Source organism: Drosophila kikkawai, chromosome 3L, assembly GCF_030179895.1.
Source record: "Drosophila kikkawai strain 14028-0561.14 chromosome 3L, DkikHiC1v2, whole genome shotgun sequence".
Taxonomy (NCBI): Eukaryota; Metazoa; Arthropoda; class Insecta; order Diptera; family Drosophilidae; genus Drosophila; species Drosophila kikkawai.
Window position 1 is genome coordinate 12,808,654 of NC_091730.1, and position 27,981 is coordinate 12,836,634.

The 27,981-nt window shown below is 46.3% G+C and overlaps 6 protein-coding genes across 13 annotated transcripts in view; 5 read left to right on the forward strand and 1 right to left on the reverse strand.

Annotated features, from left to right (window-relative positions):
* Positions 1–2,796, forward strand: part of LOC108079945 (uncharacterized) — a 28,671-nt gene extending 25,875 nt beyond the window's left edge. Inside the window, exons 2-3 of the mRNA XM_041775553.2 lie at positions 61–2,359; positions 2,732–2,796. Of these exons, the coding sequence (XP_041631487.1) occupies positions 146–2,230 (2,085 nt within the window). The 5' untranslated portion in view covers positions 61–145 and the 3' untranslated portion in view covers positions 2,231–2,359; positions 2,732–2,796. The remainder of the gene's footprint in view (positions 1–60; positions 2,360–2,731) is intronic.
* Positions 1–10,705, forward strand: part of Ank2 (Ankyrin 2) — a 60,840-nt gene extending 50,135 nt beyond the window's left edge. For 3 of the 8 annotated variants that reach the window (XM_041775552.2, XM_070286020.1, XM_070286022.1), the window contains 5 exons: positions 2,732–2,797; positions 3,166–3,600; positions 3,771–4,094; positions 4,555–9,696; positions 9,874–10,705. In XM_041775552.2, the coding sequence (XP_041631486.1) occupies positions 2,732–2,797; positions 3,166–3,600; positions 3,771–4,094; positions 4,555–9,602 (5,873 nt within the window). In that variant the 3' untranslated portion in view covers positions 9,603–9,696; positions 9,874–10,705. The remainder of the gene's footprint in view (positions 1–2,731; positions 2,798–3,165; positions 3,601–3,770; positions 4,095–4,554; positions 9,697–9,873) is intronic. The other 5 variants (XM_070286021.1, XM_070286023.1, XM_070286024.1 and 2 more) reach the window with 2 other exon arrangements.
* A 2,353-nt stretch (positions 10,706–13,058) lies between these two features.
* LOC138928302 (uncharacterized) lies at positions 13,059–18,170 on the forward strand. The gene is made up of 4 exons (XM_070285032.1): positions 13,059–13,130; positions 13,221–13,992; positions 14,044–15,732; positions 16,489–18,170. Exons 1-4 carry the CDS (start codon positions 13,059–13,061, stop codon positions 18,168–18,170), a joined length of 4,215 nt encoding a protein of 1,404 aa, XP_070141133.1.
* Positions 18,171–22,268: 4,098 nt separating this feature from the next.
* Positions 22,269–24,979, forward strand: LOC108078329 (uncharacterized). The gene is made up of 3 exons (XM_017172132.3): positions 22,269–22,846; positions 23,087–23,746; positions 23,810–24,979. Exons 2-3 carry the CDS (start codon positions 23,092–23,094, stop codon positions 24,892–24,894), a joined length of 1,740 nt encoding a protein of 579 aa, XP_017027621.1. The 5' UTR covers positions 22,269–22,846; positions 23,087–23,091; the 3' UTR covers positions 24,895–24,979.
* Positions 24,980–25,290: 311 nt separating this feature from the next.
* Positions 25,291–26,022, reverse strand: PGRP-SD (Peptidoglycan recognition protein SD). Its single transcript, XM_017172144.3, has one exon. It carries the CDS (start codon positions 25,967–25,969, stop codon positions 25,397–25,399), a length of 573 nt encoding a protein of 190 aa, XP_017027633.1. The 5' UTR covers positions 25,970–26,022; the 3' UTR covers positions 25,291–25,396.
* Positions 26,023–26,057: 35 nt separating this feature from the next.
* LOC108078011 (uncharacterized) lies at positions 26,058–27,082 on the forward strand. Its single transcript, XM_017171569.1, has 4 exons — positions 26,058–26,081; positions 26,491–26,646; positions 26,700–26,867; positions 26,927–27,082. Exons 1-4 carry the CDS (start codon positions 26,058–26,060, stop codon positions 27,080–27,082), a joined length of 504 nt encoding a protein of 167 aa, XP_017027058.1.
* The last annotated feature ends 899 nt before the right edge of the window (positions 27,083–27,981 follow it).

Sequence of the window (27,981 nt, forward strand, 5' to 3'; positions counted from 1 at the left end):
ATGCTTATATATATGAACTTCTTTTACTTAACCCGTTTTTAACTTGTTCTCCACAAATAGCAAACACAAATAACTAAAGCCGTCAAAACCAAGCCATAATATATATTCTACACAACTACAAACCCACCAAGCTAATTAATCAAAAATGTCAAAGAAACTCCCAACTATATCCGTAACTGCCGACAAGCGTTCTACGCATTCCGATTTATCCTCCTCATCGTCATCCCACGACACTGATAGCAATGACATGGACTACGGGCGAGATGGCGCCGGGGGCGTAACCGATGTTGAAGATTTCGACAGCCAGGCCGAGGCTCTGAAGCCCAGCTCGCGGCGAGGCTCTGCATCCAAGTCGTCCCTGAAGCCCAAAGTTCAACCGAAAACTAGCCCCGGCGAACCCGACGTTACCGATGTGGAGGACTACGACACAGAATCGGATGAGGATGAGAAGAGCACGGCATACCCAGAATTGAAAATGTCGCTCCGCGAGTTCCTTCAACAGGGACTCCAGAACCAAGAAGCCGTTGACAATGATGCGAAAGAGAGCTGCGAAATTAGAGCTGGTGACTTCTTGCAAGCACAAAACCTGAATGGCATGGCCGACTATCTAACTGATTGCGAGGACTATGATACAGACTCTGAAGTGGGCTTCGGCTGCGAGAAATCCGTGTGCGTGGATCTGGATCAGGCGGTGGGCGATCAGGGACGAGTCAATATTGCCGATGGCGAGAGGAACCAAGACGACTCCGACCAGTATGAGGATGTGTCCGTGATTAGTGACATCAGCGACCTGGCCTCGGCCATGTCCGATTGCACTGGCATCGGAGTACGTGGTGCGTCCGAAGATGAGGTCCTAGAGGTATCCGATAGTGGTCGCGAAGAGGTCTGCCAGGTTGCCTGCTCGGGGAGTGAGTCAGAGTCGGAGGGCGCGGCCGCCTGGAGTCGTAGTGCAAGTGAGGCCAGTTTTCCAGCCATTGATGTGGCCTTTGTGAGTGCCAGCGGGCAACCTCGGCGGAATTCCAAGTCCAGTATGCCCATGCCGGGACAGAAGCATTTTTTACAGGCGGCGGTAAAGCACGAGGAGGTCTTAACTGATGTCGAAGGCATCGATGACTCTGCAGCAGAAGATAGCTTTGACAACGAGGACGAGGACGAGCAGCCCATACCGCGTGCCATTATTCTGGCCTCTGGCGATGACGGCACCTGTCTAACGGACGTGGAGGACATGTTTTGTGAGGACTCATCGCTCTCCAGCACAGTTCCTGAAGCCCGATCAGTATCCCACGAAGTACTGCCGCTGCCACACCGCGAGGTGGTGGAACTGAAGGAGGACAAGCACGGTGACACCATTACCAATGTGATGCCTATGGACTGCAACTATGAGTTTGGCATTTACAACCATCTTAGGGACACCATTCATACCGACTCGGAGGACTACTCTTGTGCCGATGACTGGAGCCTTCAGCACTCGGTCGCCGAATATTCAGCGGCAGGGGGACCCCATCTAATCGAAAACGAGGTGATCGTATCCAACGAACTCTTGAAACAGCAGCAAAACAAGCGTCTGGAGGTGCAGAGCAACGCGGAGTCCGTCACAGATGTGGAGGAGATTTTTGTAGCCGGTACAAATCGCCGTAAAAAGTTGAAGACCCGCACCCTCAGCAAAGGCAAGAACAAGCTACTAGACGTCGTGAAAGGCAAAGAAGATGGAGTGACCGATGTGGAGGACATGGACCTGAGTGAGTGCGGTCTTCCCCCAGGAGTGAAACGAGTGGAGCAGCTAAAGCTACAGGCGAAGGGATCGAATGCAGACAAGGTAACTGACGCCGAGGACGTATCCACCGACGATGTGTCCGACATCTCTGACGCCTCCGATGTCCCACCGCCATCGACGAGTGACAAGTCGGGAAGCAAGACAAAGCTGCAGCCGCTTCAGTTGCGTCTGCTTAAGGACGATATCGTCAATCAACAGCTCACCGACGTGGAGGACGTTCAGCTGCCATCGGAGGCGGAGGATGCTCTGGAGCCACCGGCCATTCCAGTGGCCAATAGCAATAGTAAGGAGCTCAATGACATGTTGAACGAGAGCTACACGGTGGTGCACGAGAGGACTGGTCGCAGCTTCAACAGCGAGGCCGAGAAGCTGCATATAAAAGGCATGATCCGAGATGCCTATACCGACGTTGAGTATGTTGAGTCCGACGAGTCAGCCGCTAGGGGAGGCAACTAGCCGCCCTCTTTGCGTGTCCTCACCCGATCCGATCCGACTCGGTCGCAAGCTGTTGCCAAAATAAATCTCAACAATAGTTCATAAGTGTTTATAGATACGAAAATCCCAACACACACACTCAAGCATTTTGTAAGTAAAGCCAACAATTACCAAACATTTTTGTTCAAGTTCTTGCCACAATCAAAAAGCAGCAAAAAGCCTTAAATCTACTCGCATCGTTCCCATAAGTCTATCCCCCGTGCCAGTGCCATACTAACAGATTTCTTATCGTCACCTAGGCGCCGTTCTACTAACATCCACACTCTATTGTTGATCCTAACCGTTCTTAATGCTAACAGAAATGTTATTTGGAAATATCCTTTTGTTTGTCCTTTGTTCGATTGTCTGTAAATCATTCATTATCATTTCGTTTGTAGAGTATTCTAATGTAGCCCTAGGTCACTTTTGTGTTCCTTTCTTACATGCGTAGAATGTCTCTAATCTTTGGCTTGTTTATTGCAGAAAACCTTCAGGAAAAAAAAATAGACCTATCCAGTCTGGATACCGTACAGATCTCACAAGAAATTGGTAAGTCCTCGACGAAATTCAAAGCTTAAATAAGTCAGGTTTTCATAGTGCTCGTAACTCATAATGCTTCATATTAGTGCGCCAAATTTGTATATATGTCGTATTAGTTTCGAAATGCAATTAAAGCTCATCGAGAAAATAATCTTAGCGGCTTTAATTTTTTAATAAACTCAGCTCAGTGCCACAGAGAACTCGCTCACATCACCAACCAAACTCACCGCCATCCAGCCATCACACATTATTTGCACATTCTTCTCGCCTGTCTCATCGCTTCTCTCTTCATGATTTCCAAGCTTGATCTGCTCTTCACTCTCTGTTTCTATCTGTCCAATTTCTATCTACCATTGAACTGTGCAATTGTCTTCCAGGTGATGTTAAAGTTGGTGGTGGTGATGATGATGATGGCAATGGCGATGGCGAAGATCTTGTGGCGCGCATTCGCGAGGAAGCCAATATCCTGGTGGATCGCGTGCTCGAAGAGAGTGTCGAGATCATCGAGAGCCACGGCCAGCAGGCCAATGGCCACGAGATCGTTAAGCTGGACTATAACTCAGAAAGTGAGAATTATGCCATCACATGCGATGACATTGGCGGTGTCGATGTCATCAAATCGCCCACCATTGAGTCCATGTCGGGCAAGTCGTTCGACGACAACATGAGCTTCACCGACGAGCACATACATTTACCCTTGCATGCCCAGAACACGACCACCACCACGACAACGACAGTAACCACTCAGTTCCAACAGCAGCAGTCCCAGGCGATTTCCCACACTGCTGCCACAAGCTCATCCGCGGCAAAAGGTAACATACCACCATACCATAGAGTCAAGCTTCGAGGTAGTCCTGCGATAGCTAAGCAGTTAGGCTCGCACCCGGCGAATAGTATTCTATAGTGCGTTGTCCGTTGGCTATAATCACTCTCCTGTATTGTTTGCTTGTTTGCTCCCATTCCCGTGTCATTCTCCATTCAGAACCCGTTCCTGTACCCGAACCCGTAGCCGTACCTCCTCCCGTACCAGTAGTGTCTAGTCGAGATCAGGCCGAAGATATGAGCGAGACTCGGGCGAGGCGCATCGATCGCAAGATCGAGAAGCTATCAACGGACATGGACGACGTGAGCGCCAAGTTTGATGAGGCGTTCGAGGCGGCGGTGCCTGAGGACGAGATCAGTGCCCTGCAGGGTGACTTCTCCAAGCTCAGCTGGGACGACAGCGTGTCGCCCACGACCAACACAATGGCCGATATGGCCCAGAACCAGATAACGCCCGATAACGACATTCAAGATCTCATCGCAGGTACCTGATAAGCAAAAGCGAAGCTGCTAAAATTAAGCTATGATTTTATTCCTTTGCCCATTGCGATGCCGTCGATAGAGCATAAAGACCCTCTCTAGACTTGTGTGCAGTGTTCAGTTTGGCGGCCAATAAAGACTTTTCGTTCAAGTTGAGCTCTAATTGCATTTAAACCTATTAATTCTGTTTGTATTCATATTATCTCATATAAAATATGCATGCCATCCTCTGTCTACCTACCTTACTATATCTCTATTAACGTATCTTTACAATGCTAACCATGTACTCGAATGCATCACCTATACTCGTACCTATATCGTTTCTGTTTTGGATTTCGTTTACGTTTCCGTTTCCTGTCTCTATCCTATAATCGTATGATTGTGTTTACTCTTCCTCATCTTCTGTTCTCGACTTTCACAACACTTTTAAAATTGCTTTCGTTTTCACACCTATTGTTTTGTAGAAACAGGCGGCGATTTACCGATCTCAAGTGAAACCGAAACCACTCCCGTACCACCGTCGGCTGCCGTGGCCAGCTCAACAGCGAAAAAAACTGAAACAGAAAGCAAAACCGAAACTGAGCCGGCGGTAGAAACCAATACATTCACTACCACCAGCCTCGACACACCCACACCAAAACCACGAGTACTCAAAGCAAGCTCCCCACTCTCCGAAGGCACCGATAGCACTACCATCCCTGGCCCAGTGTCCAGACCCGAACTACCGGTTGATATTAGTTTTGACGCCGCACCGGTTCCAAAGCCCCGTGCGCCCATCAAGCACACGGAGCCGTTCGAGAATCTGGCCGCCTTAGCCGAACAGTCCGACAGCATTAGTCTGCGGAGTTTTGACTTCACCGAGGAGCTGTCCAAGACGGATGAGCCCTCCACAGAGCTCTCCATCCGCTCCCAACTGCGCGACATAGTCACCACAACCGCTACGACCACTGCCTCAGAGGATCATACGGAGAGCTTCGAGCCTACGAGTGAGATTTCAGTAGATGATGCTGATACCGAAAAGTCGGAGGGCGCTGAAAAGACCACTAGCTTCTACATCGGGGAGTCCAGTCGAAATGTTATCATCAAGACGTCGACAAGGTCGGCGAGTGTAACGCCCCAGGAAGAAGAGGCCGCAACAGATATAGGAATCGATGCCAAGGATATATCATTGATGAAGGAAGTATCCGTTGACTCGGACGAGGCCAATGACGTGTTCAAGGAATATGTGACCATGAAGCCCGACGATGCTGCAGCAGCGAACAGTAAGATCGAGAGGCAGGGCTCGGAGACTAGAAATGATCTGCTCGAGTTTGAGAATGCCGATAAGGACAAGGCTGGCGAACCTAAGCTCTCCAAGGTAACCACCGAGGAGAGTTTAACCACATCCACTGGATCCAGTGGCCGAGCCATTCTAGAGGTGGCCCCATCAAGCAGTGAAGATCCAGATGAGTCCAGTAAGGAAATCCCGGAAATTGTGAATACCATTTCCGAAAAGGTCACATCCACCGATCGATTTGAATTGCCTCTGGAAAAGAGTGAATGGGAAACGTCGGAGAAGGAAATACCAACTGAGGGCAAGCCAAAAGTGGTTCACTCACCACAGCAGCCATTGACCACCAGCGTAAAGAGTGTCATCGATGAGTCGGTGGTAGGAGTAACTCTTGCCGAAGTGCAGGAAGAAGTCAAGAGCTTCGTTGAAAAACGAGAAGTAATTAAAGAGCTACCCTCGGATTTTGAATTCAATGCCATGCCCTCTGGGATCAGTGGGCCCACAGCGGAGACAGACGATATATCATCCTTTATAGGCATTCCCGATGCTAGCATGCACACTTCCACTTTGGACAGCACTCTGCCGCCCGAAGGCCTGTTTGACACCACCATCAAGGAGACGCTGAACAAGCAAGCGGCGATGGCTCACTATGCCCAGGATGTGTTCGGAAGAGCAGAGCGACGGGACGATCACGGTTCCCTCGGCTTTATTTCAACAGGAACTGCTGAAGAGTTGAGCTCCATGGAAGAGCACATGGCCAAGGAGGAGCAGGCCTCGTTAGGCTTTATATCAACAGAGACAGCCGAAGATTTTAGCTCAATGGAGGATTACTATACGGAGAAATTGGCCTCAGCCAGCGTGGTTGCAGAGGAAATGGCTGCAGACAAATCGATCACCACCAGCACCTTTGAGGAGCTCACCTCGGATCAGTCCATTAAGCCAGTCGATGTGGTGGTTCACCGCCTGAAGAACAAGTCATCGCCGGATTCAATCAACCGCTGGTCAATCCCTGATGTGGACAACTCCAGCTCAAGCGAGAGCTTCCACAAGAGCTTCGACAAGACTCAGAGCCGGCCGCTTTCCTCTGACATGGACAACCTTTTAACTGCCACAGGAACCGGCACAGGCACCTCTAGCGATTACCAGACCGCTCGGGAGTTCACTTCGACCTACCGCACCGATGGCACCGAGTACATTAGTGCAGTCAGTACCCTAGGCAGCAGTAGCTTGGATTCCCAGTCTGAGACCTCGGCCAACTTGGCCAGCATTGACGTGTCCGAGTTATCGGAGACACTGGTGGCCTCCTCCGCGGATGTGGATGCCTTTGAGGCTGATGAGATGTCGCGACTGCGTGATCTGCGTGCCGATGACGAGGACAGTGATGAGAGTCTGGACTTGCCGGGAGTCGCTTATCCAACCAGCGAACAGCAGAGCCTCATGAAGCGCTCCCAGGAGATGATTTTCAAGCCAAAGACGGAGGTGGAGGAACAGCAGCAGCCTCTGGAGGCAGTGAAAATAGAGGAATATCCCAAGCTCAAGGAGGCGGAACGTACCTGGGGCCTGGCATATCCCCTGGAGGACAACAAGGCCGACAGCCCGAAGGAAAGCGAAAGGGGCGAGGATATCCTCTTTTACCACGGTGACCCACGACGGTCCATTGACGAGTCCAAGTTAGCCTCAAGCTTAGACGAGGGCAGCATCCTTTCGGTGAGCATGTCGAGCACTTCCAACATTGACACAGTTGTGGAGAACTTTGATGATATAATTGGATCGGCGGGATCCTCCTCGCTGACCGGCATCGAAGGCTTCCAATACGGGCATGATGAGCCCATTCCATCTGCCTCTGTGCCGGAGGACGCCACGTTCATGCTGGAGATGGAAAGCAAGGAGCACTCGCCGCAGGACTCCAATGCCAGTACACCGCCAGGAGGGGAATCAAAGCGCCGTGGCCATAAGCGCAATGAGAGTATTTCCGGGGACGCCTTGAAGAACCTGGACAAGGAGGTGGCCCTGCTGGGCGAGGGCAAGGAATCAGAAAGCGAGTCGGATACGGATCCCTACGAGTCGGAATATGCCCGGCAGTTCCGCTCTCCCAAGGAGCGAAAAAATAAAAAGAAAAAGCAGGCGGCAGCCGAAATGGATCACAGTGCCGAGCTGGAGAAGCGTCCGTTCACTCCCTCCCAGTTGGTGGCCGAGATAATCGTAGAGGATGACACAGAGGAGCAGGAGGCGGAGGCTGCCATGATTGAAGAGCGTCGCCCCTCGCAGAACATGCAAGACTATTCAAACATTCCCGACATAATGGTCACGGAGGACATCAAGTCGCCGATTCTGGAGGAGGAGACCGATGAATTTCCCGAAAAGACCCCCCTGTACAAGGTGCGCACCGAAGAGGAGCTGCACAAGGCCAGCGATGCCTCAGTCTATCAGAAGGAAAAGGCAGAAGAAAAGGAGCAGGACTTTCAGCGACGAGTGCAGGAACAATACCGGCAGAAGCTCGAAGAACTGAAGCGTGCCGAGGTCGGGGCAGAGTACGATGATCGCAGGGCTCCCGACTCGCCGGACTCTTTTGAAATGGTCGAACAGCCTGACATTTCGGACGAGTTTGTGATAATCGAAGAGGTGGCCAAGGAAGCCAATGAAGTGGATCTCGGCGGAAAGAGCATTAAGATAAAGCCCATCAAGTATGAGCAAAAGCACGACGAAGACGTTGAAAAGATCATTATCAAGTCGGCTCCGGCGGATCCCAAGCTCGGCTCTCAGCTGTACAAGGACGACCTGAATTTCGAGTTCGAAGAGAGCCCGCCGACAGCAGCCAGCAGCAGCAGCGAGCAGCAGGAAGAAAGTGATTCGAGCGACACTGCTGCCGCCAACAAGCGCTGGGTGGAGATGCAGCTGACGGACAACCAGCTGCGTTATCCATACGACCTGGCCGGCGCCGTGCTGGAGGACATCAAGGAGGAAGACGGCGAGTTCGAGGTGGGCAGCAGTCGCATCAGCAGCTTCAAGGACTCCTTCTCGAGCACACCCGAATACGACATGGCAGCACGTCGCTACCACTCCCGAGGCGAGCACGACGATGTGTCCATGAGTAGTCTGCAGGAGTTCGAATCGCTGGAGCAGGCCATTTCCCTGGAGAATCGCAACCGGACCCACCAGGGCTCCACCGACTCCAGCAACGGCAGCTTCACCCGCCGCTATGTGGTTCGCCACAGTGGCAGTGGAACGGCCCCGGGCGATGATGTGTCCGTCTCCAGTCTAAAGGATTTCGAGGGCCTTGAGAACGCCTGCATCGAAGCTCACCTGATCGAGACCAAGGCCAGGGAAGAAGCGGCACTGCTGTCGCGCTCAGATGAATCAAACAAATCAAACGGCAGCGACAAGGGAGCCGCCGGCGGTAATGTCGTGGTAACCAAGGTGACCCGCACAGTAACCCGCACAGAAGTGGTTCCTTCCACTCAGGCGGAGAGCATCGAAGCCCTGCTCAAGCAGAAGTTGGAACGGGAGGAATCAAAGCTGGGATCTGCTTCGGTGAAACTCACAGACATAAGCACCACTGATCTGGAGCCCAAGTCCAAGATCGACAGCCAGGATTCCGAGAAGGATAGCATTGACAGCATGGAGATTAGCAAGAGCCACGACATGATGACCAGCAGCATAGAGAGCTTCGACATCTCCAAGGACGCCACCACGCGATCTGACATCGACTCTCTGGAGATCGACAAGCGGCACTCGCGGCAGGAGAGCATAGAGTCCTTCGGGGACGAGCAACTGGACCTGATGACCAAGTTCGTCAGCGGCGGAGGAGGAGTGACCTTGGGCGATGGTCTGACCACCACCACGACAACAACGACCACCAGCACGGATGCCGATGGGCATGAGCACACAGTAACGCGGGTGATAACCACCACAACGTCAGTGGGCGGTGGAATTCAGGAGCTGCCGCTGGACGAGAGCGGAATGTCCAAGGATGTATCGGTGGATTCGCTGAACCTGTGCGTGGAGCAGACAACCAGCTCGGCTGGCACCACGGCCACGTACCAGACCAGCGCCGGCAACTCGCAGATGTCTGGAAGCGTGACCAGCTGCGCCTCGAGCACGCTCATGGAGGATTCGTTCCCTGGTGTGGGTGGCATGTCGTCGTCGCAAATGTCGGCCAGTTTCTGGTCGCACGATGAGTCCACGGTGGTCGAGGATGAGGGCCACGACCCCGCCGCCAAGAAGCAGCTGCAGGGCCAGTAGACGCCGGATGCAAGTGAGGGAGAAGAAATGGGAGAGTCCCGCGAAATCCTATATGAAAATGGGGCTTGAACGGTGGCATAGAAAATTCGGCTAGGTAAGCATCCCACGGCAAGGCTGCGCGGCTTTTCGTTTTACTTTTGTTTTGTGTCTTTACTTGGCCTTCGACTTAGAAGCAGAGCTCAACTTTGACAGAGAAAAGTAATACCCGCCGCCCCACCTCGACCCAACTAGCCAGCTAACCGGCATTCTTCCCTTTCTTCTGTTCTTTCAGACAAGGCGCTCTTCTAGACGGAATCCCTGGACGGAATACGCAATTTCACCGGCTCTGAACATCACCGATTTCAAATCGAACAGCGAAAGGGATTAATTAATTAGCAAATTTGACATTTTCCATCAACACATTTTTAAAGATATTGAAGTGCATAAACATACACGAGTTTTTAAAGGGAAATATATATATTTTATATATTTATAAAAACTATAAAACGGCAAATATGAATACGAATATGAATATGGCAAGCTTAGCCGTTCAACGCATTTTCTTATTGGCTTTAATGTTTAAAAATTACATAAAATGAAGAAAGAAACAAAAACATATACGTTTTGTGCTAGAGCGTTGTAATGGAACACACCTTTGCTTTTAATTTGATGTAGTTATTATATATGTACATGTCGAAGGATACTTATTATTAAATGAATCGCTTATTATTGTAGTTTAATTTAAGCAAATATACAAGCGCATGTGGACAAGGGGACGTAATGAAGTAGGAGAAGCCTGGAAAGTGAAATGCTTTTAAAGTCTCATTTTTTACAAGAACCAAGCAAATTTTATACGCTTGCATATTTTAACAGTGAATATACATAAATATACAATCCCAAGAGTAATGCATAGATCAAATTTAAACATATACAGACAAGATATTAAATTTATTCACATAGAACTACCAGCCATCAAGTGTATCGCTAATTTTCGTAATGCACCACTGTAATGGGATATGAATAAAATAATATTTGTGTTAAAAGACAAGAAATAAAAATAACATTATTGTATTGTAAACCACACGCGTATGAATAACCAAATAAAATGCTTAATAAAAAGTGTGTGTTTTGATTTTTTTCCCCATCTATAATATATTTTAGATTCTGGGGTCTGTTAATTTTCTGATCAAATAATCATTTCAGTTTGAAATAAGAAAAATTTGGTAAATAGATTTTTAAATAAACAAACCAGTGGCGAGTACATGTATATACTTTTTAATAATATTACATATGTGCTGTGTAAAAATTTTAAGCGGATCGGTTCGGTTCTTGATGGAATCAAGAATATATATGATTTATAGGATCGGAAATGACTCCTTCAGCATTGCTTGCTTCTGACTAAATTTATAATGCCTCGGTATTAGATTTTAAATATTTATCCATCATTTTATATGATAATTTTTTGGGAAAAATTAAAACTTACGAATATCATAACTCTGCCAAAAAGGCATTAATTTCAATTTGGAAAGCGGTTCTTCGTTCGTTTTCATAACTTTAATAAATCTGATACTGAATCTTACATTTTCAAAAATTAAAAATGTTATGCATTTTTTCAAATTTTAACGATGTAACCCCTTATCAAATTTTGAAAAAAAGGCTTAAAAATTGTTTTCCTTCGGACATGGCTAAAACAATTCGGCTGTTGATGCTGATCAAGAATATATATGATTTATGAGGTCGGAAACGACTCCTTCACTGCGTTAATACCTTCTGACTGAAAAGGGGTATTAAAATTTTAATATGTATCCATACATTTTTCTAATATTTTATCGTTATACTGTAAATTTAAACATTTTTTTTAGAACAAGAAAGAAAGCTAACTTTGGCCAGCCAAAGTTTGTATACCCTTGCAGGTAACAATTAAAATATATCATAACTACACTGATAAAAAAAATAAAATCTTCTTTTGAGATTTTGCGCATTCTTAATTTAAAATCTTACTATAAGACCAAAAATTCTAGAAAGGAGATTTTTCAGGGTATATTTACGAACAAAATAATCTACTTTTAAGATTTGCACATTTTTTGGCATTCTTAAAAAAAAATCTTAAAAAAAGACCAAATATTCTAATAAGAAGAAGAAAAAATCATAAAGTAATACCGAAAATGATTCATTTTAAGAAATAAAAATCGTAAATTAAGATTTTTGTTAATCTTAAAAATTCAGAAGAGACGGCTTCTAGTGTTGTCTCTTTTTTTCTCACACAAAAATGGAAGTCATAGTGCCGTCTCGCTCTTACGACCATTCTTAAAAAATCTATTTTTAGCTCAGAGGGGAGATACATTTTTTTTTTGTTTTCTCTGTCCTTGGAACTGTATGTATTCACGTTCCCGACATTAGTGTTTGATTTGCCTCAGTGGCCCAGTTGGTAAGCGGTCGGTCTGTGAATTTTTGAGACATGGGTTCGGATCCCAGCCGGGAAAAAAAATGTAAGTAGCTTTTAATAAAATTTCTAATACTAATTTAATTTACAATAATCACTTCTAGCTCTATAATTACAGATTATACAAATTCTTTCACAATAATGTTTGTTGGGTCAAAACCCAAATAGTACATTTGATTATAGTCAAATTCCGCGCCTTCTGACTGTTAGGTAACATTACATCTGTTATACGGATGCTGCCAACTCATATGAACGAATGGGTGGCAGAGAGAAGAAGAAATAGAGAAGAAAGAACTTGAAGTTGTACGCCATTAGCATTATTGGAAAAAAGTTGAAGTTGAAGAGAACTGAATTAAGAATTATCAATAAAGTTATACAATTAAACTAGCACCTCCGACTAATTATTTTACACTCAAGAATAAAGCTCTTGTTTTAACATTTTGGCGACCGTGACAGGACTAGTGCTAGTTTATTTTGTCTAATTTTGTGGTGATTTGTGGTTAAGTTTTCCGCCATCTTCTACTTGACCAAGTTTCGCACGCGCTATTACGAATTTGCCCTGCCAAAGTTTCGTACATTCGCGCATCGCGTTCGCTGCCGGTTTACCCAGCGTCCGCCTCACCTTGTCGCTCGCACGTCTGCACACCCACTTGGTGCAGCCTTTGTGCATCCACCGGAGCCTCTGCCGGCCACATAACTCCCGCTGCAGCAGTCCCTGCCACTGTTCACGGTCGTTGTGGATCAACATATAGTCTGGACATCGTTGGAGTGGACACGCCATCCTCCAAGCCTCACAGTCATAGTTGAAGTCGACGTCTCGGTCCTTCATCTATACATCTCCCCAGCGGAGCACCCCCAATACATAACCTCAATCGTCCACAGCACATTTTTTTGCACTGTCCTCTTTGGCCATCGTTTTGCACCGCTGCTCGGTGAGCAAAACTTTCCACTACATCTCGTCGTCTCGCTCGCTCTCACATACCTTGTCAAGCAAGGCATCGCCAACCCGAAATTTAATAAAGTAAACAATCAAAATGTCTTCGCTGGAGCAACTTAAGTCTCAGCGAACGAGTGCTCGAAAGAACCTTACGCGCATGAGCAAATCAGTGGAACCTGACTTGAATCTATCTCCGTTGGAACTCGCTTGCCGTTTGTCGATTTTGGAATCGTATTTTAAACTCGCTTTATCCACACAGGAGGCCATAGAGCAGTTGGATCCAGCTGAGCTACACCGCAGCACTCGTTTCGAGTTAGAGGAGTTATTCATCCAAGCCAAGGTTTGCGTTCAAGAACAGCTTGGACCAGAAGCAAACAGCACAGGCATAAACGAATCTACGGTTAATTTTGGGCATACGACTGCAGTCAAGCTTCCTCGCTTAGCGTTGCCAACATTCGACGGCAAGTACTGCGAGTACCAAAACTTCATCACGTCGTTCAATCAGGTCGTAGGCCACCAGCCATCAATGTCTAAGATCGAGAAGTTCAACCAGTTGCTAAACTGTCTTCGAGGACCCGCCCTAGAAACGGTACGAGCATTCCAGGTGACCGCAGACAACTACACGAAGGCTCTGGATCGCTTAAAGCAGCGCTACGACAACCCAACTCTCGTCTTCTTGGACAACATATCGTCGCTCTTCGCTTTGCCAACCGCTGCCAAAGCAAATGGTCAGCAGTTGCGCAGTCTAATCGACAATGCGTCCGCATTGTACAACTCGTTGCGTTCGTTGGGCAACGAGACACAGATCTGTCAGGCCATGCTCATCTCTATAGTCATGGGAAAGGTGGACCAGGAGACCAAGAGGAAATGGAATGAGTCATTGGATTATACCGTCTTGCCTTCTTGGGATAACTGTGTTCAAGTCGTCGAACGTCATTGCCAATATTTGGAATCGGATAAGAAGCCTGCTGCTGAAGCCTCTATGGTCCAACCAGGCGGCCATAGATCGCGCTCGCAAAGGAACCAGGCAAGTCTGTCCTTCAATTGTACAACGCAAACTTGTAACATCTGTTCAAATACAGATCACAAGACCTTTAGATGCCCAGAACTAATTAATCTCGCCCTAGAAAATCGTCTCAATGCAGTAAAACGCTACAAGCTATGCATTAATTGTCTCGGCAAGAATCATCTTGTCGCCAACTGCCCGTCTACACAGAGATGCCGCACCTGTGCGTTAGCGCATCATACTCTGCTTCATCGGCCCTCACCTGGGTCGACCGCAACTCCCTTGCCACAACCTCAAGCGGAGTCTGCACAAGTTTCGGACGCAGTCACACATACTCACACGGAACCGCGTTCCGATTGCGTCATCCTGGCCACAGCGCTGGTCCTGGTCAAGGATGCGTCCGGATGCTACAAAATAGGAAGAGCGCTTTTGGATTCATGCTCTCAGGTGAATTTCATATCCGAGGAGTTCGCCCAAAGTCTCCGACTGCCGCGGAGCAAACGCAACCTAGAGATTCGTAGCATTGGAGAGACGCAAACGCAAATCAAACACCATACAACCACCAATATCAAGTCGAGGCACAACCATTTCGAGCTACTCCTTGATTTTTGCGTGACATCACACATCGCCTATCACCCAGATTCGGAAATTGACATTTCCTCATGGAATCTTCCGCAGCATTCATCGCTAGCCGACGAACACTTCAACAAGTCTCGTCGCATCGATTTGCTTTTAGGCACGGAAACCTTCTTCGATATCTTGGCAGTCGGCCAAGTTAAATTAGGAAAGGATCTGCCCGTACTCCAGAAAACGCTACTTGGATGGATAGTGTCTGGTCGATGCAGAGCTCATCCCAGAACCCTCCATCAGTACTCATCTATCGTACTAGATAAAATTGACGAAAATCTGGAACGTCTATGGCGCATCGATCATGTAGTGACTCCCGAGAATACACTTACGCCGGAGCAGCGAAATTGTGAGGAGTTCTACACAACCACGGTACGACGCAACTCTGATGGTCGAGTGGAAGTACGACTCCCATTTAAGGATGCACCTACCGCTCTCGGAGCCTCATTCGACATCGCGAGGAGGAGATTTTTATCGCTCGAACGCAACCTAGGCAAACGGCCTGAGGTATGGGCCAAATATGTACAATTCATGCAGGAGTTCCAAGACCTGGGACATATGAGTCTCGTGGGTCACCCGCAGTTAAACACTCCGCATTATTATATTCCACACCACTGCGTGCTTAAGCCAAATAGCACATCAACGAAGCTCAGAGTGGTTTTCGACGCATCTTGCAAGACAACGTCCCAGAAATCGCTCAACGATCTTTTAATGGTCGGGCCGACCATTCAGCCAGACCTTTATACATTGCTTCTTCGTTTTCGTATACACCGCTATGCAATCACTGCGGATGTAGTAAAGATGTTCCGTCAAGTCAACGTGTCTGCCCAAGATCGCAGATTTCAATACATCCTTTGGAGAGCTTCGCCATCGCAACCCTTAAGCACCTTCGAATTGAATACCGTAACGTATGGTACGGCGGCTGCACCGTATCTGGCCATACGCAGCATGTCCTATCTAGCCGACCACTTCATGGACAAATTGAGAATTGGGGCTGAAGCCATCAAATCGTCGTTCTATGTGGATGACTTCCTGGGTGGATCGGACACGGTAGAGGAGCTACATCAAATCAAGAGGGAAGTTACAACGATTCTACAGGATGGTCAATTGGAACTCGCAAAATGGCATTCAAACCACTGTAAGTTTGTCGACGACAATACAATAAAACACTTACAGCTGGACGACGAGATGCTAACTAGCACGCTTGGCCTAAAATGGGACCAAGTACGGGACACCTTCATGTTTTCGTTTTCGCCAAGAGTAGAGTCAGACCACGTTACCAAACGCACTATCTTGTCAGTTGCATCGTCACTATTCGATCCGTTGGGATTAGTTACTCCCATCATCATCGTGGCAAAAATCATCCTGCAGGAGCTGTGGCTACTAAAGCTACACTGGGATGAGTCAGTACCCCAAGGAATCCATACAGCTTGGATGTCCCTTCTTTCGTCGCTTACGTCGTTGGAGTCTATAGCAATACCACGATATTGCCTCCAACCGGCTATACAATCTCTTCAGATACATGGCTTCTGTGACGCCTCCATTAGAGCGTACGGATGCTGCATCTACGCTCGCACACTCGGATCAGATGGGCTAATCAAGATACAGCTAATCACATCCAAGTCCAGAGTTGCTCCCACCAAGAAGCTATCTCTACCCAAATTAGAACTGTGCGGAGCACATCTGCTAGCACAACTCCATCAGAAAATCATTCGAATCTTCGCAGACAGAGAGCCAACCTCGTACTTATGGTGCGACTCTCAAATCGTTCTACATTGGAATCGCCAGCACTCAGCCACATTATCGACCTTTGTCGGCAATCGAATTGCTGAAATTCAAGAAATGACATCAGATTGTCACTGGAGACATGTTCCAACACACTGCAACCCGGCAGACATCTTGTCCAGAGGCTGCACCATCGCCGAGTTGGAACAATCGATATGGTTTGAGGGACCTGAGTTTCTACGTCAAGAACCGCAATATTGGCCTAGGGACAATAAAGACATCAATGACATTGATCTGGAAGCTGTGCAACTGGAGAAAAGAAAATCAGCGTTTGCCGTACAGACTACCAGTAATCCACTGCTTGAGGGAGTCTACAAATCCAGTTCATATCAGCGCTGCCTATTAGTCGTCGCCTGGATGTTTAGGTTCATTCACCGCTGTCGTAATCTCACGCCATCCCAGTCTCCATCGCCATCGCCAACGCCAACGGAATTGCAGCGGGCGCTGCATTGCATCGTCTGGAATATCCAAACCAATCACTTCGCTCAAGAGATATCATCGGTCCTGAAGGGCCAGCCGATTCGCACTAACCTTAAAAACCTTAGTCTCTTTCTTCAGGTCACAGATGGTTTCCAACTTCTAAAGGTCGGAGGACGCCTGGAGTTAGCAGACTACCCAGAGACCCAAAGGCATCCTGTCCTGCTCCCAGCCAAAGATCCCTTTGTCTCTCAGTTCGTTCGCCGTCTCCATCTCCAAAACTATCACGCGGGACCAAGGACTCTTGTCGGCTTAATTCGACGGCAGTTTTGGATAGTCAACGCAAGGGACTTAGCGCGACAAGTCGTTCGCTCATGCATACATTGTCGCCGCTACCGACCAACTCTCGAAAAGCAGCTTATGGGGCAACTGCCCAAGGAACGCATCACACCGTCTCGGCCATTCTCAAGATGCGGAATAGATTTTTGCGGACCAATCAACGTCTATTTGCGCATCCGGGGTAAGCCGCCCACCAAGGCATACCTCGCCGTCTTCGTTTGCTTTGCCACAAAAGCCATACATGTCGAAGTGGTCTCAGATCTCACGACGGATAGCTTCATTGCATCACTCAAGCGCTTCATTGCCAGACGCGGGCTGCCTTCGGACATTTTTTGTGACAACGCTACTAACTTCGCAGGAGCCAACAACAAACTAGAAGCGTTGAAGCAGTTCCTCTTCAAGAAAGAAACGGCTGAATCGATCCATAATTTTTGTCGCAATGAATTCATTAACTTTCATTTCATTCCGCCCAGGGCTCCACATTTCGGGGGCATATGGGAGGCTGCCGTCAAAAGCGTCAAGGGACTACTCAATCGCACTCTTCGAGACACCAGACTAACCTTCGAGGAGCTAGCCACAGCAGCTGCTGACGTCGAGGCGATTTTGAACTCTCGCCCATTAACGCCGCTATCAACCGACCCAAACGACCTGGCCGCTCTCACGCCTGGTCACTTCTTAGTGGGTGACGCACTCCGAGCTCTTCCAGAAGCTCCACCAATCGACGACAATCTGGACAAGCTGGATCGATGGAAGAAGGTCAGCGCAATTAAGCACCACATCTGGAGTCGTTGGAGCCACGAATACATAAACGAGCTCCAAGTTCGCACAACCTGGACGAAGACTGCACCAAATCTAGCGGTCAACGACATGGTTATTGTTCACGAGGATAATCTTCCCCCACAACGGTGGCTTCTTGGCCGCGTAGTCAGCACCATCGCCGGATCGGACAACATCGTGCGTGTAGCCAACGTACGCACCGCCAAGGGAATCATCCGCCGTCCCATACGGAAACTCGCCTTATTACCTGTCTCTTGAAAGTCAATCGCATACTTTCAAGGGGGCCGGTATGTTGGGTCAAAACCCAAATAGTACATTTGATTATAGTCAAATTCCGCGCCTTCTGACTGTTAGGTAACATTACATCTGTTATACGGATGCTGCCAACTCATATGAACGAATGGGTGGCAGAGAGAAGAAGAAATAGAGAAGAAAGAACTTGAAGTTGTACGCCATTAGCATTATTGGAAAAAAGTTGAAGTTGAAGAGAACTGAATTAAGAATTATCAATAAAGTTATACAATTAAACTAGCACCTCCGACTAATTATTTTACACTCAAGAATAAAGCTCTTGTTTTAACAATGTTTAATTTGAAATGTTTGGTATTACGAATGTTTAGTAGTATTAACTAAGGCCGGTCTCGTTAGGATTCAAACAAATTTTTTTTTTTTTCTTAATTTAAACCTTGTTATGGTCATTTTTTAAGATTTTCGGTCGTTTATCGTTCTTATTTTAAACTTTTTTAAGGATTGGAATAATATTTGAAAAATCTCAAATGTAGAATGAAAAAGTACTTAAAAGATGACCGAAAATATCCAAAGAAGACCAAAATATGCTTAAGCCATTTTCGTGACCGAAAAATCTCGTTTTTATGACCAAAATTCTTGTTTTTTTTTATCAGTGTAAGCCAAAAATGCATTCATTTCGATTCGGAAAGCAGTTTTGTGTTAGTTTTTATTAATTTATAAAAACTGCATACCAAATTTAAAATTTTAAGAAATCAAAATTTTTGGCCATTTTTGCAAATTTTAATGATGTTACCCCTTATCAAATTTCGCAAAAATGGCCAAAAAATCGATTTCTTCCGGACATGTCTAGAAAGATTCGCATGTTAATGCTGATCAAGAATATATATGGTTTATGGTGCCGAAAATGATTCCTTGACTTAGAAAAATATTATTTTGTATTATAAAATCTGATTTTTTATATTATAAAACTTCTTGATTTTTTTTAAATTAAAAATATCATAACTCGGCCAAAAGAGCATTAATTTTAAATCGGAAAACTGTTCTGTGTAAGATTTTCTACAGGTAATAAATCTGCATACTTCATTTAAAAATTTTGAAAATTCAATTTTTTATCAAAATCAAACATTTTAATGATTTAACCCCTTATAAAATTTTGCAAAAATGGCCAAAAAATCGATTTCTTCCTGACATATCTAGAAAGATTCCCCTGTTGATGCTGATCAAGAATATATATGGTTTATATACTTTATAGGGTCGGAAAGGTCTCCTTCACTGCGTTGCAAACTTCTGACTGAAATTATAATACCCTGCAAGGGTATAAAAATGACTTAGTTATGAACCTTTGAAAATCAGTTTCTTGCATTTAAGCAAAACTGAGTAAGCAGTTTTATTAAGCTTAGAATAACCACCTTAGAACAGCTTTCTTTCAAAATTACAGGTAAGTATTTTATTAAAACTGAGTAAGCAGCTTTGTTAAGCTTAGAAAAACGAACTCTGAACAGCTTGCCGAATTGAATTTCATGCATTTTTGCCTGAGTTATTTTCAAAATAAATCGCACCCTTTTTTTAAATTTAATTGCAGCAAGCTGCCAGGAACTGAAAGCGGGTGCCGAAGGCGAGAAAGAGTGCGTTGGCAAGGAGGATCAGGACGAGGAGGAGCAGGACATTCCCACATGCCTCACCTTTTCTTCTTTTATTTATTTAAAGCTGAAATAAATAATAAACCTTAAAAAATGTGTTATTTTTGAGTTATGAGGAGGATGCGGTTTTTTTTGGGTGGGATAATTTAAATAAGCTCAATAGAAGGGCATTCTTGCGGTGGAAAATGAAAGAAACATCAAAGCAAAATAGCTAGATGAGCATCACTGACCGTTAGTGATATGCCATTTTGTCCCATTAATGCAATGCAGCTAGATGATCATCACTGGCAGTTAGAAACATGCCTTTTTGTCCCAATAATGTAAGATAGCTAGTTGAGCATCACTGGCAGTTAGAGAGATGCCATTTTGTCCCAATAATGCAAAATAGCTAGATGAGCATCACTGACAGCTAGTGACATGCAATTTCCTACCAATAATGCAAAAAATAGTTAGATGAGCATCACTGATGCACATGAGCATCACTGCCATTAAGCCCGACTTTATGGCCCCCTAATATTGAAATATAGCCAGATGAGCATCACTGATGCAGATGAGCATCACTGATGCAGATGAGCATCACTGATGGAAGTGAGCATCACTGTTGGAAGTGAGCATCACTGATGGAAGTGAGCATCACTGATGGAAGTGAGCATCACTGATGGAAGTGAGCATCACTGATGGAAGTGAGCATCACTGATGGAAGTGAGCATCACTGATGGAAGTGAGCAAAACTTTTCATTCAAATTGGCCGCTTTCCAAACTGGGGTAACAGGCGAACAGAAACCAGCAGCAAGCAACTGAAAACTGGTATAAACTGTTATAAAAACTTTTGGGCAAAAATAATAATTGGTATAAACTGTTATATTTCATTTTATGCATTTATACCTATTTGTTGCCGACAACAAAAGCTTATGGCAACAACAACCTTTTTACAACAACATCCCTACAGCAGTCCATCCAAATTTCCGAACATTTCCATGCAAATTGCCCGTTTCCCAAATTGGGGTAACAGGCGAACAGAAACCAGCAGTAAGCAACTGAAAACTGGTATAAACTGTTCTAAAAAGTCCAAGTTTCAAACCATTTAGGAGCCGGCGCAAGTTAGCGGAGACTCAAACCTTTTATATTTATACCTATTTGTTGCCGACAACAACAGCTTATGGCAACAACAACCTTTTTACAACAACATCCCTACAGCAGCCCATCCAAATTTCCGAACATTTCCATGCAAATTGCCCGTTTCCCAAATTGGGGTAACAGGCGAACAGAAATCAGCAGCAAGCAACTGAAAACTGGTATAAACTGTTCTAAAAAGTCCAAGTTTCAAACCATTTAGGAGCCGGCGCAAGTTAGCGGAGACTCAAACCTTTTGAATCCAAATTTAGGTGTTATTTTACAACTGCACCTGGGCACACTGAAACTGATCGTCGTTAAATTCAAATTTGACAGTTAAATTCAAATTTGGCAGTTACAACATTTTAAAAAATGTAACAAATTCTAAAAAAAATTCTAAAAAATATAAAAAATCTGAAAAAAATGTTAAAAATTCAGACAAAATTTTAAGAATTCAGAAAAGTTTTAAATATTTAGAAAAAAAAATTTAATTTAGAAAAATTGTAAAACATCCGAAAAAAATGTTTAAAATTCAGAACAAAAACTTAAAAATTTAGATTTGGCTTTCAAAATAATTAGATTTTTCCCCAAACGTTTGGGATCGCCGCCTTCAGCAAACAATTACACATTGAATTCCCCATCTTTTATTGATTAATATTTGTGTGTTCCATCAATTACATTTACATATTTAAATTGTATTTATAAATATTTTAATTATTTACACCTTCTGCAGGCTTTCATATAGCCCGGAGCCAAGATCCAATCACCGTCCTCTACTGCCATCCCGTTGAGGTCTGTCCAGCCAGCTGCTCGCTCCTCCAGCTTCATCTCCGACAATCCTAAAATTATATAAAATTACTTTATGGGGTGGGAAAGGTCTCCATCACTGCGTTGCAAACTTCTGACTGAACCCTGCAAGGGTATAAAAATGTTATTCTTTTTTAACTTCATTAAACTTAATTTAATTTTTAGACTGAGAAACGAATCTCTATTTGAGATTTTTCTGTCAAAATTCAATAAAACCACATTTGGGTTAGTTAGTTAGTTTTGATTGCAAAACCGTAACGTAAACGTAAATTTATTTGTATATGCAATTTTGCCAGAATACATATTAAATAAATAAGTTATTAAAATTTATTTTAAAAATTAAATAATAAATAATAAATAAATAAATAACTAATAAATTTAATAATAAATGGTCTCTTAAAAAAAAGAAAAACACCGTTATTAGCAGCGAGAGATAGCCTGTAAAAAAGCCAGATCTGACGGGAAAAATGCCATATTGGCATCAGTTGTTGTTTACTTCTTTTTATCGATTGTTTTTTCGGGTCAAAATGAAAAGTATCGAATATGGAAACTCGATGTGGCCGAGTCATCGACTATCGATAGCTACGTCGGTGTCATCCCTAATCAAATAAAAAGAATTCGTGAAAAAAAAGAATTGGGGAAAATGTGGTTTTCGGGCAAGTGATAGGACAGGTGACAAGGAGCTGGCCGTGGACAAATCAGAATCGGAAGCGGACGGATCGTAACGGATAGAACCGGACGGCCGGGCAACTCCTTTTCCTTGGCTGACTATGAAATTGCTGGCATCGACGTTCTCGTCGTCGTTGTCGTTGTCGTCGTGCATTGTTGTTGTTGCTGCCGTCGCATTTCGTATTGGCATCGGTTTAGTTTTAGCAGATGTGGAGCGGAGGGTGAGGTAAATGTAAATCCGAACCCAAATCCGATAAACGGAGAAACCGAGCTGAGACAGGCAGAGATATAGGGCCGCTGCAGACAGTTCTAATTATACAACCAGCGCCGTACCGTGTTCCCCCGAAGAGCGAAACTGGTTATACACACATCAGCAGCGACGTCGCAAGGAAAGGAACGGGAGCAGCAGCGGCAGCGGCAGCAGCAGCAGCAGCAGAGGCGCAGCGGAGGGTGAGGGTGAGTAAAAATCGATTTGTTGCACAAAACACACGACTACGACCACGTCCACGACACTCTGCACTCGGGGTGTGCTGTTTGTGCTGTGTTGTGCGAGTGGGCGAAAATCGGGGGGCGGCAGTGCGAGTGGGGTGCGGTTCTAGGTCGACCTGGGCAGCAAACAGATGAGCCGCGAGTACACACCTCCCTCGCCTTCCTCCCAGCCTCCTCACATCACATCTGATCCCGTCTTGTTTGCAGGTCCGATGGACAAAATCAAGTTAAAGGTTATTGGTGTGCTGCGCGAACGTGACGGCAGCACAAATGTCAATCGCAGCGGGGCAGGAGGAGCGGCTGCCGGAACTGGAACAGGATCGGGAGCAGCTGCCGCGGCCAGCAGCCATCAGGTGGCTGGTGGCGCTGGCGCTGCTGCTGGCGGGGGCGTGGCCATGGCTATTGGGGTCACGCAGGAAAGCGCCAACGGCAACGATGGCAACGCCCCAGGAGCAGCAGAACGGCAGGGCGATGTCCCGGCAACGGCTGGCACCGGCGTCAGCTCCCCAGCGGCCGGCTTGGGCGGAGCTGCGCGCACCTCGGTGCTACCGCGGCCACAGACCTCCAAGATCAGCGCCTTGGACCTGGCCGGCATACTCAATACGAGGCGACGTCTCGAGTGGACCAAGGAGTGGCTGCGCAAAAACCAGGCCGAGTTCCTTAGCAAGGAGAACCTGCTCAGCGAGCTGCAGTCGCGGAAGGACGAGTGCTACCACTTGAATTACTTCCTAGCCATAACCGAGAGCCAGTTCCGCTACCTGGTGCAGAAGCTGGAGCCGATCATCAGCCAGTATGCGCCGCAGCGCAAGAAGAAGTCGTTCAGCGCCGAGGAGCGGCTGGCCATAACGCTCAAGTATTTGGCTACGGGTAAGTTCCTAACATACCAGCCGGATATACTTACCTGTCGGTGCTCCTCCTCTCTTTCTGCAGGTGAAGTGCATTCTTGTCGAAACTACTGCTTCCGTGCCTCGAAATTTGTGATAAACGAAATGATTGCCAATATCTGTCTGGGCTTCTACGAGCACCTCAACGACCAATACGTGACACTACCAAAGACTGACGATCAGTGGCGCAGCGCCGCCGAGGAGATGGAGCGCAAGCACAACCTGCCCCATTGCGTGGGCAACCTGTTCATGCGCAGCATCCAGCTCCAGGGCACTGGCTCCGGTGCGGCGAGTAGCGGTGCCGCCGCTGGCGACGATCGCAAGCGAGCGACCGTCATCTTCACGGGCATCGTCGATGCCGACAACAATTTCCAGTACGCGACGGTGGAGCGGGCGGCCAGCAGTCGGCCCAACGACATCTATAACCAGACCACTGCCGTCGAGCTGATCAGGCACAAGATGCACACGCTGGAGGAGCAGTCGGAGGAAATGGACCGGCAGGGATATTACTTTGCTGGCGACTCGGTGCTGCCAGCCACCTCCTACTTGGTGACCACACGCAACCTGCCCAAGGATCGGGCCGTCCTGGAGGCCCTCGAGCAGGTCAACGCGCACGCCGATCAGACGATGCGCATTCTGTGCAATATGTTTCCCATCCTGGCACAGCCGCTGCGAATCAGCGACAAGCACATCCGCGAGGTGGTGCTCGGATGCGTGGCGCTCTACAACTTCCTGCGCAAGACGGACGATTCCTTCCGGCGCACCAGCGACAGCATTGTCCAGCAGCGGGCGGAGCAGCAGCAGCTGGCGGCGGCGTACAGCGTTGACAGCGACGAAATAGACGACGACTGCATCATGCTGGCCACCGAGGAGGAGCTGCGCGAACGGGCCGAGTTCACGCCCAGTGTGGGCCTGACCACCTGCTTTCAGCCGCTGTGCACGCAGCGCGGCGAGACGCCCGAGGGTCTGGCCAAGCGGGACTGGCTGCTCCAGCTGCCCATCGCCCAGCAGAGCGGGAGCGGGAGTGCGAGTGGAAGTGGAATAGGGTCTAGCGACGGCAGCGGTAACATGAGCGGAAACGGCGGCAGTACGGACAGTGCGAGCGGCAGCTCGAATGGGAGTTTATATTAGTGCAATTTACCTAAGTACTTTACGAATTTTGTATAGTTCCTTGTTTTATATTTTCTAAATCTATAATCTGTAATCTGAAGCAGCATCTGTTGCCACGTTGCCGACTCTTGTTTACCTCTCGTTTGGCGCACTCTTCTCTGCATACCATTACGATTACGATTACGTTCACGATCGTTCCAGTTCCAGTTCCATCTGCGTTCCGTGCTTCACCTAGGGTTCTGTATAGTTAGCTTAGTTTCTTGCGGAAGTTCCGGTTCGGTGAATGATGATGCTATGTGATGTCTCAAATCTCTATTTGTGGCCCAGTGCACCGCTCCTGGGGAGCTTAGCCGGGCCAGGCGGCAGCTGACAAAATGTGCGAAGTCGACGAAGTGCAGCGGAAACAGATCAACAAAATTAAAATTTTAGTATTCGTATTTAAGCAAGCAACAAATTATACATAATTATATTTACAAATAAATGTGTAAGGAAAGTTCTTTACGTGTCGAAAGCTTAGTCACTATTAGATCTCGGGAGACCATTGTGGCCACTGCTGTAGGAGAGCATATAGGGCATCTCCAGGACTCTTGGTGGCGCTCACTTGACGATGGCCAAGCAGCTTGTAGCTCTCGATTAACTGGGCCTGTTGCACGGCCTGTTCCAGTAGTTTCTTAGCCGCCTCGATGGCTTCCTGTTTGGGTGCCTGCTCCTCGAAGTTTCCAATAAAAGCGATGCCCAGGGAACCTTCGTTGTTGGGGCCAGCAAATGCTCCCCTCTGGCTGGGACTCCTGCCCTCGTACACCTTTCCATTGCCGCCGATCAGATAGTGGTAGCCGATATCGGAGAACTTTAGCCTGGTCATCTGAAAACTCTGAAGGTTGCGCACCTGCTGGGCACAGCTCACATCATCCGTACAGCCACCGCCAGCCGTGTGTGCAATTACAGCCCGCGGCAGGGGAGTCTCCATTCCGTCCATGGGACCACTCGGAGCTCTGGCATTCCATTCAGCCCTTGTCACTATCGTCGGTACTTTCCCATGGACAGCCATTGCCGAGAAGACGCTAGCAGTGAGCATCACAAACCACGTTGAGATCATTTCGTCGCCGTGTTCTTCAACCTACTGGGTAGAGATCGCGGATTGGTGCGGCTCTTATTGTCGCTGATAAGGGTATGCCCCTAGGGCGATGGCTTTTGAGCAAAAACATGGGGTGAGGTGATTTTCTCGATAATTCTTACCCATACAGCTACCGGCAAGAGGGCAGTTTCATAATTTTGTAGTGTTTGGTGAAGAGATTTACTTCTACACTATTTTATATACCTGTCAAAGGTGAGATCATTAGAACCTTATCTCTTGTATCAATAAGGGTCATTAAACGCTATGCAAATCAAATAATAATTCAATATATAATACATTTACATATAAAAATTTGCAATTAGTAGCCATAATTATTAGGCTAAAATAGCAACATTGTCATCAGTGCTTCATTTCTGTTAAAATGTTTGCCCAAAGAAGTTGTTGTGTCCTGCTGATTTTTCTTCTTTATTTAGTGAACAGAGTATATAATTTTGTGCTTTGTTTAAAATTAATTAAATTAATTTTATTAAATTACTTTCAAGATCGCAACCAAGGTGGAGTTCACCAACGCTAAATCCACCACCTTGGATCCTGATTTCGCCAGCTTTGAGTATTGCTTCCTGAAGTCTGTAAATCGAACCTATAAGTACTTGTCCGTAAAAGTGAACCTGCACAAAACGTCCGTTACCAAAGTTAATGTTTGTATAATTAAAAAATTGAATACTATTCTGTTAAGTGAACTTTTACGTAGGTTAATGTAGCCATTTTTAAGAGATACAATGGATACAAACCGTTTTTCTATAACGTCACTGTGGACGCCTGTAAATTTCTGGTCCGTGAAAAACCAGATCCCATCGCCACTTACCTTTACAGCATGTTCAAAAGTTACTCCAATATGAATCACTCTTGTCCCTTTGATGTGAGTCCCCAGTATTCTTCGATTTAGATAATTGCTAATGAGGTATTGTTAATTTCCAGAATGATATTTTGGTGGAAAAATTGCCAATCGGCTTTATCAATCAACAGGTTACGGAAGTCTTACCTGTGCCCCATGGGGATTACCTTTTCCATTCCAACTGGCTGGCTTATGATATAAACCGTGCTACTGTCAGCGTATACTTTACCATTTCCTAAAGTAATTAACATGTATCTAACATATTTTATTGGGGAAATAAAGTGATTGAAAGCAATTAATATGATATATTTAAAATAAAATTAATTAATTATTAGTTCAATAATAAAGAGGTTATTCCTAACTTTAAAACCACCCCACGGGGGACCTCTATCTCCCCACACATACTGTGATGATCTATTGCGTTTGTTGTCCAAGTCACAGTCATATTTGAACGGGGATTCACCATTTCCGTTGATGTCGGCAAGCCCCTTCAAGTTAAACCCCCGATCCCAAATTTTTTCCATGCATTATGCTAGTTCATACGAGGCCCGAATAACCTCAACTTGACACAGATGTTCTACGCAGTGATTTAATTAAAAAACTTTCGCAATTAAATGCAAAAATAGCAAAAAACAAAGCAGAGTGCAGGCGGCCATTATGCCCGACCGCGCCAAGGACTGATGAGGGAGCTGGGAGCAGAGTGAAGTGAAGTGACGGCTTGGAGGGAAATCGCAAAGTGACAACGAAAATGCAAGTAAGCGCCCTCAATTAAAAGCCCAAAATGAACATAAAATGCCATGGAAAAAAGCCCGGCCAGGCGAGGCGAGGCCAAGCCGCAACAGCCAAAAAGCCAGGCCAAAACCGAAGCTGAAACCAAAAACCGAAGCCAAAACTATGCGCCGCTGGAGAAGCCAGCTGGGAGCGAGGGCAGAGAGCTGGAAAAACTCTTGTCGGGGGGCTGTTAAACCGAATTTAAGTGAGTTTTCCACCAACTATTGCCCAAAAGGGATTTCCCCCACACCCATGTGACCTGTTGTATGGTTATTCGAATTGTTTGGCCCACCAATTTCACTTCTTTTTCTCTGGGGGAAAAACATATTTTCTTTTTTTTTTTTTTGCCTAGACTCAATTTAATCTG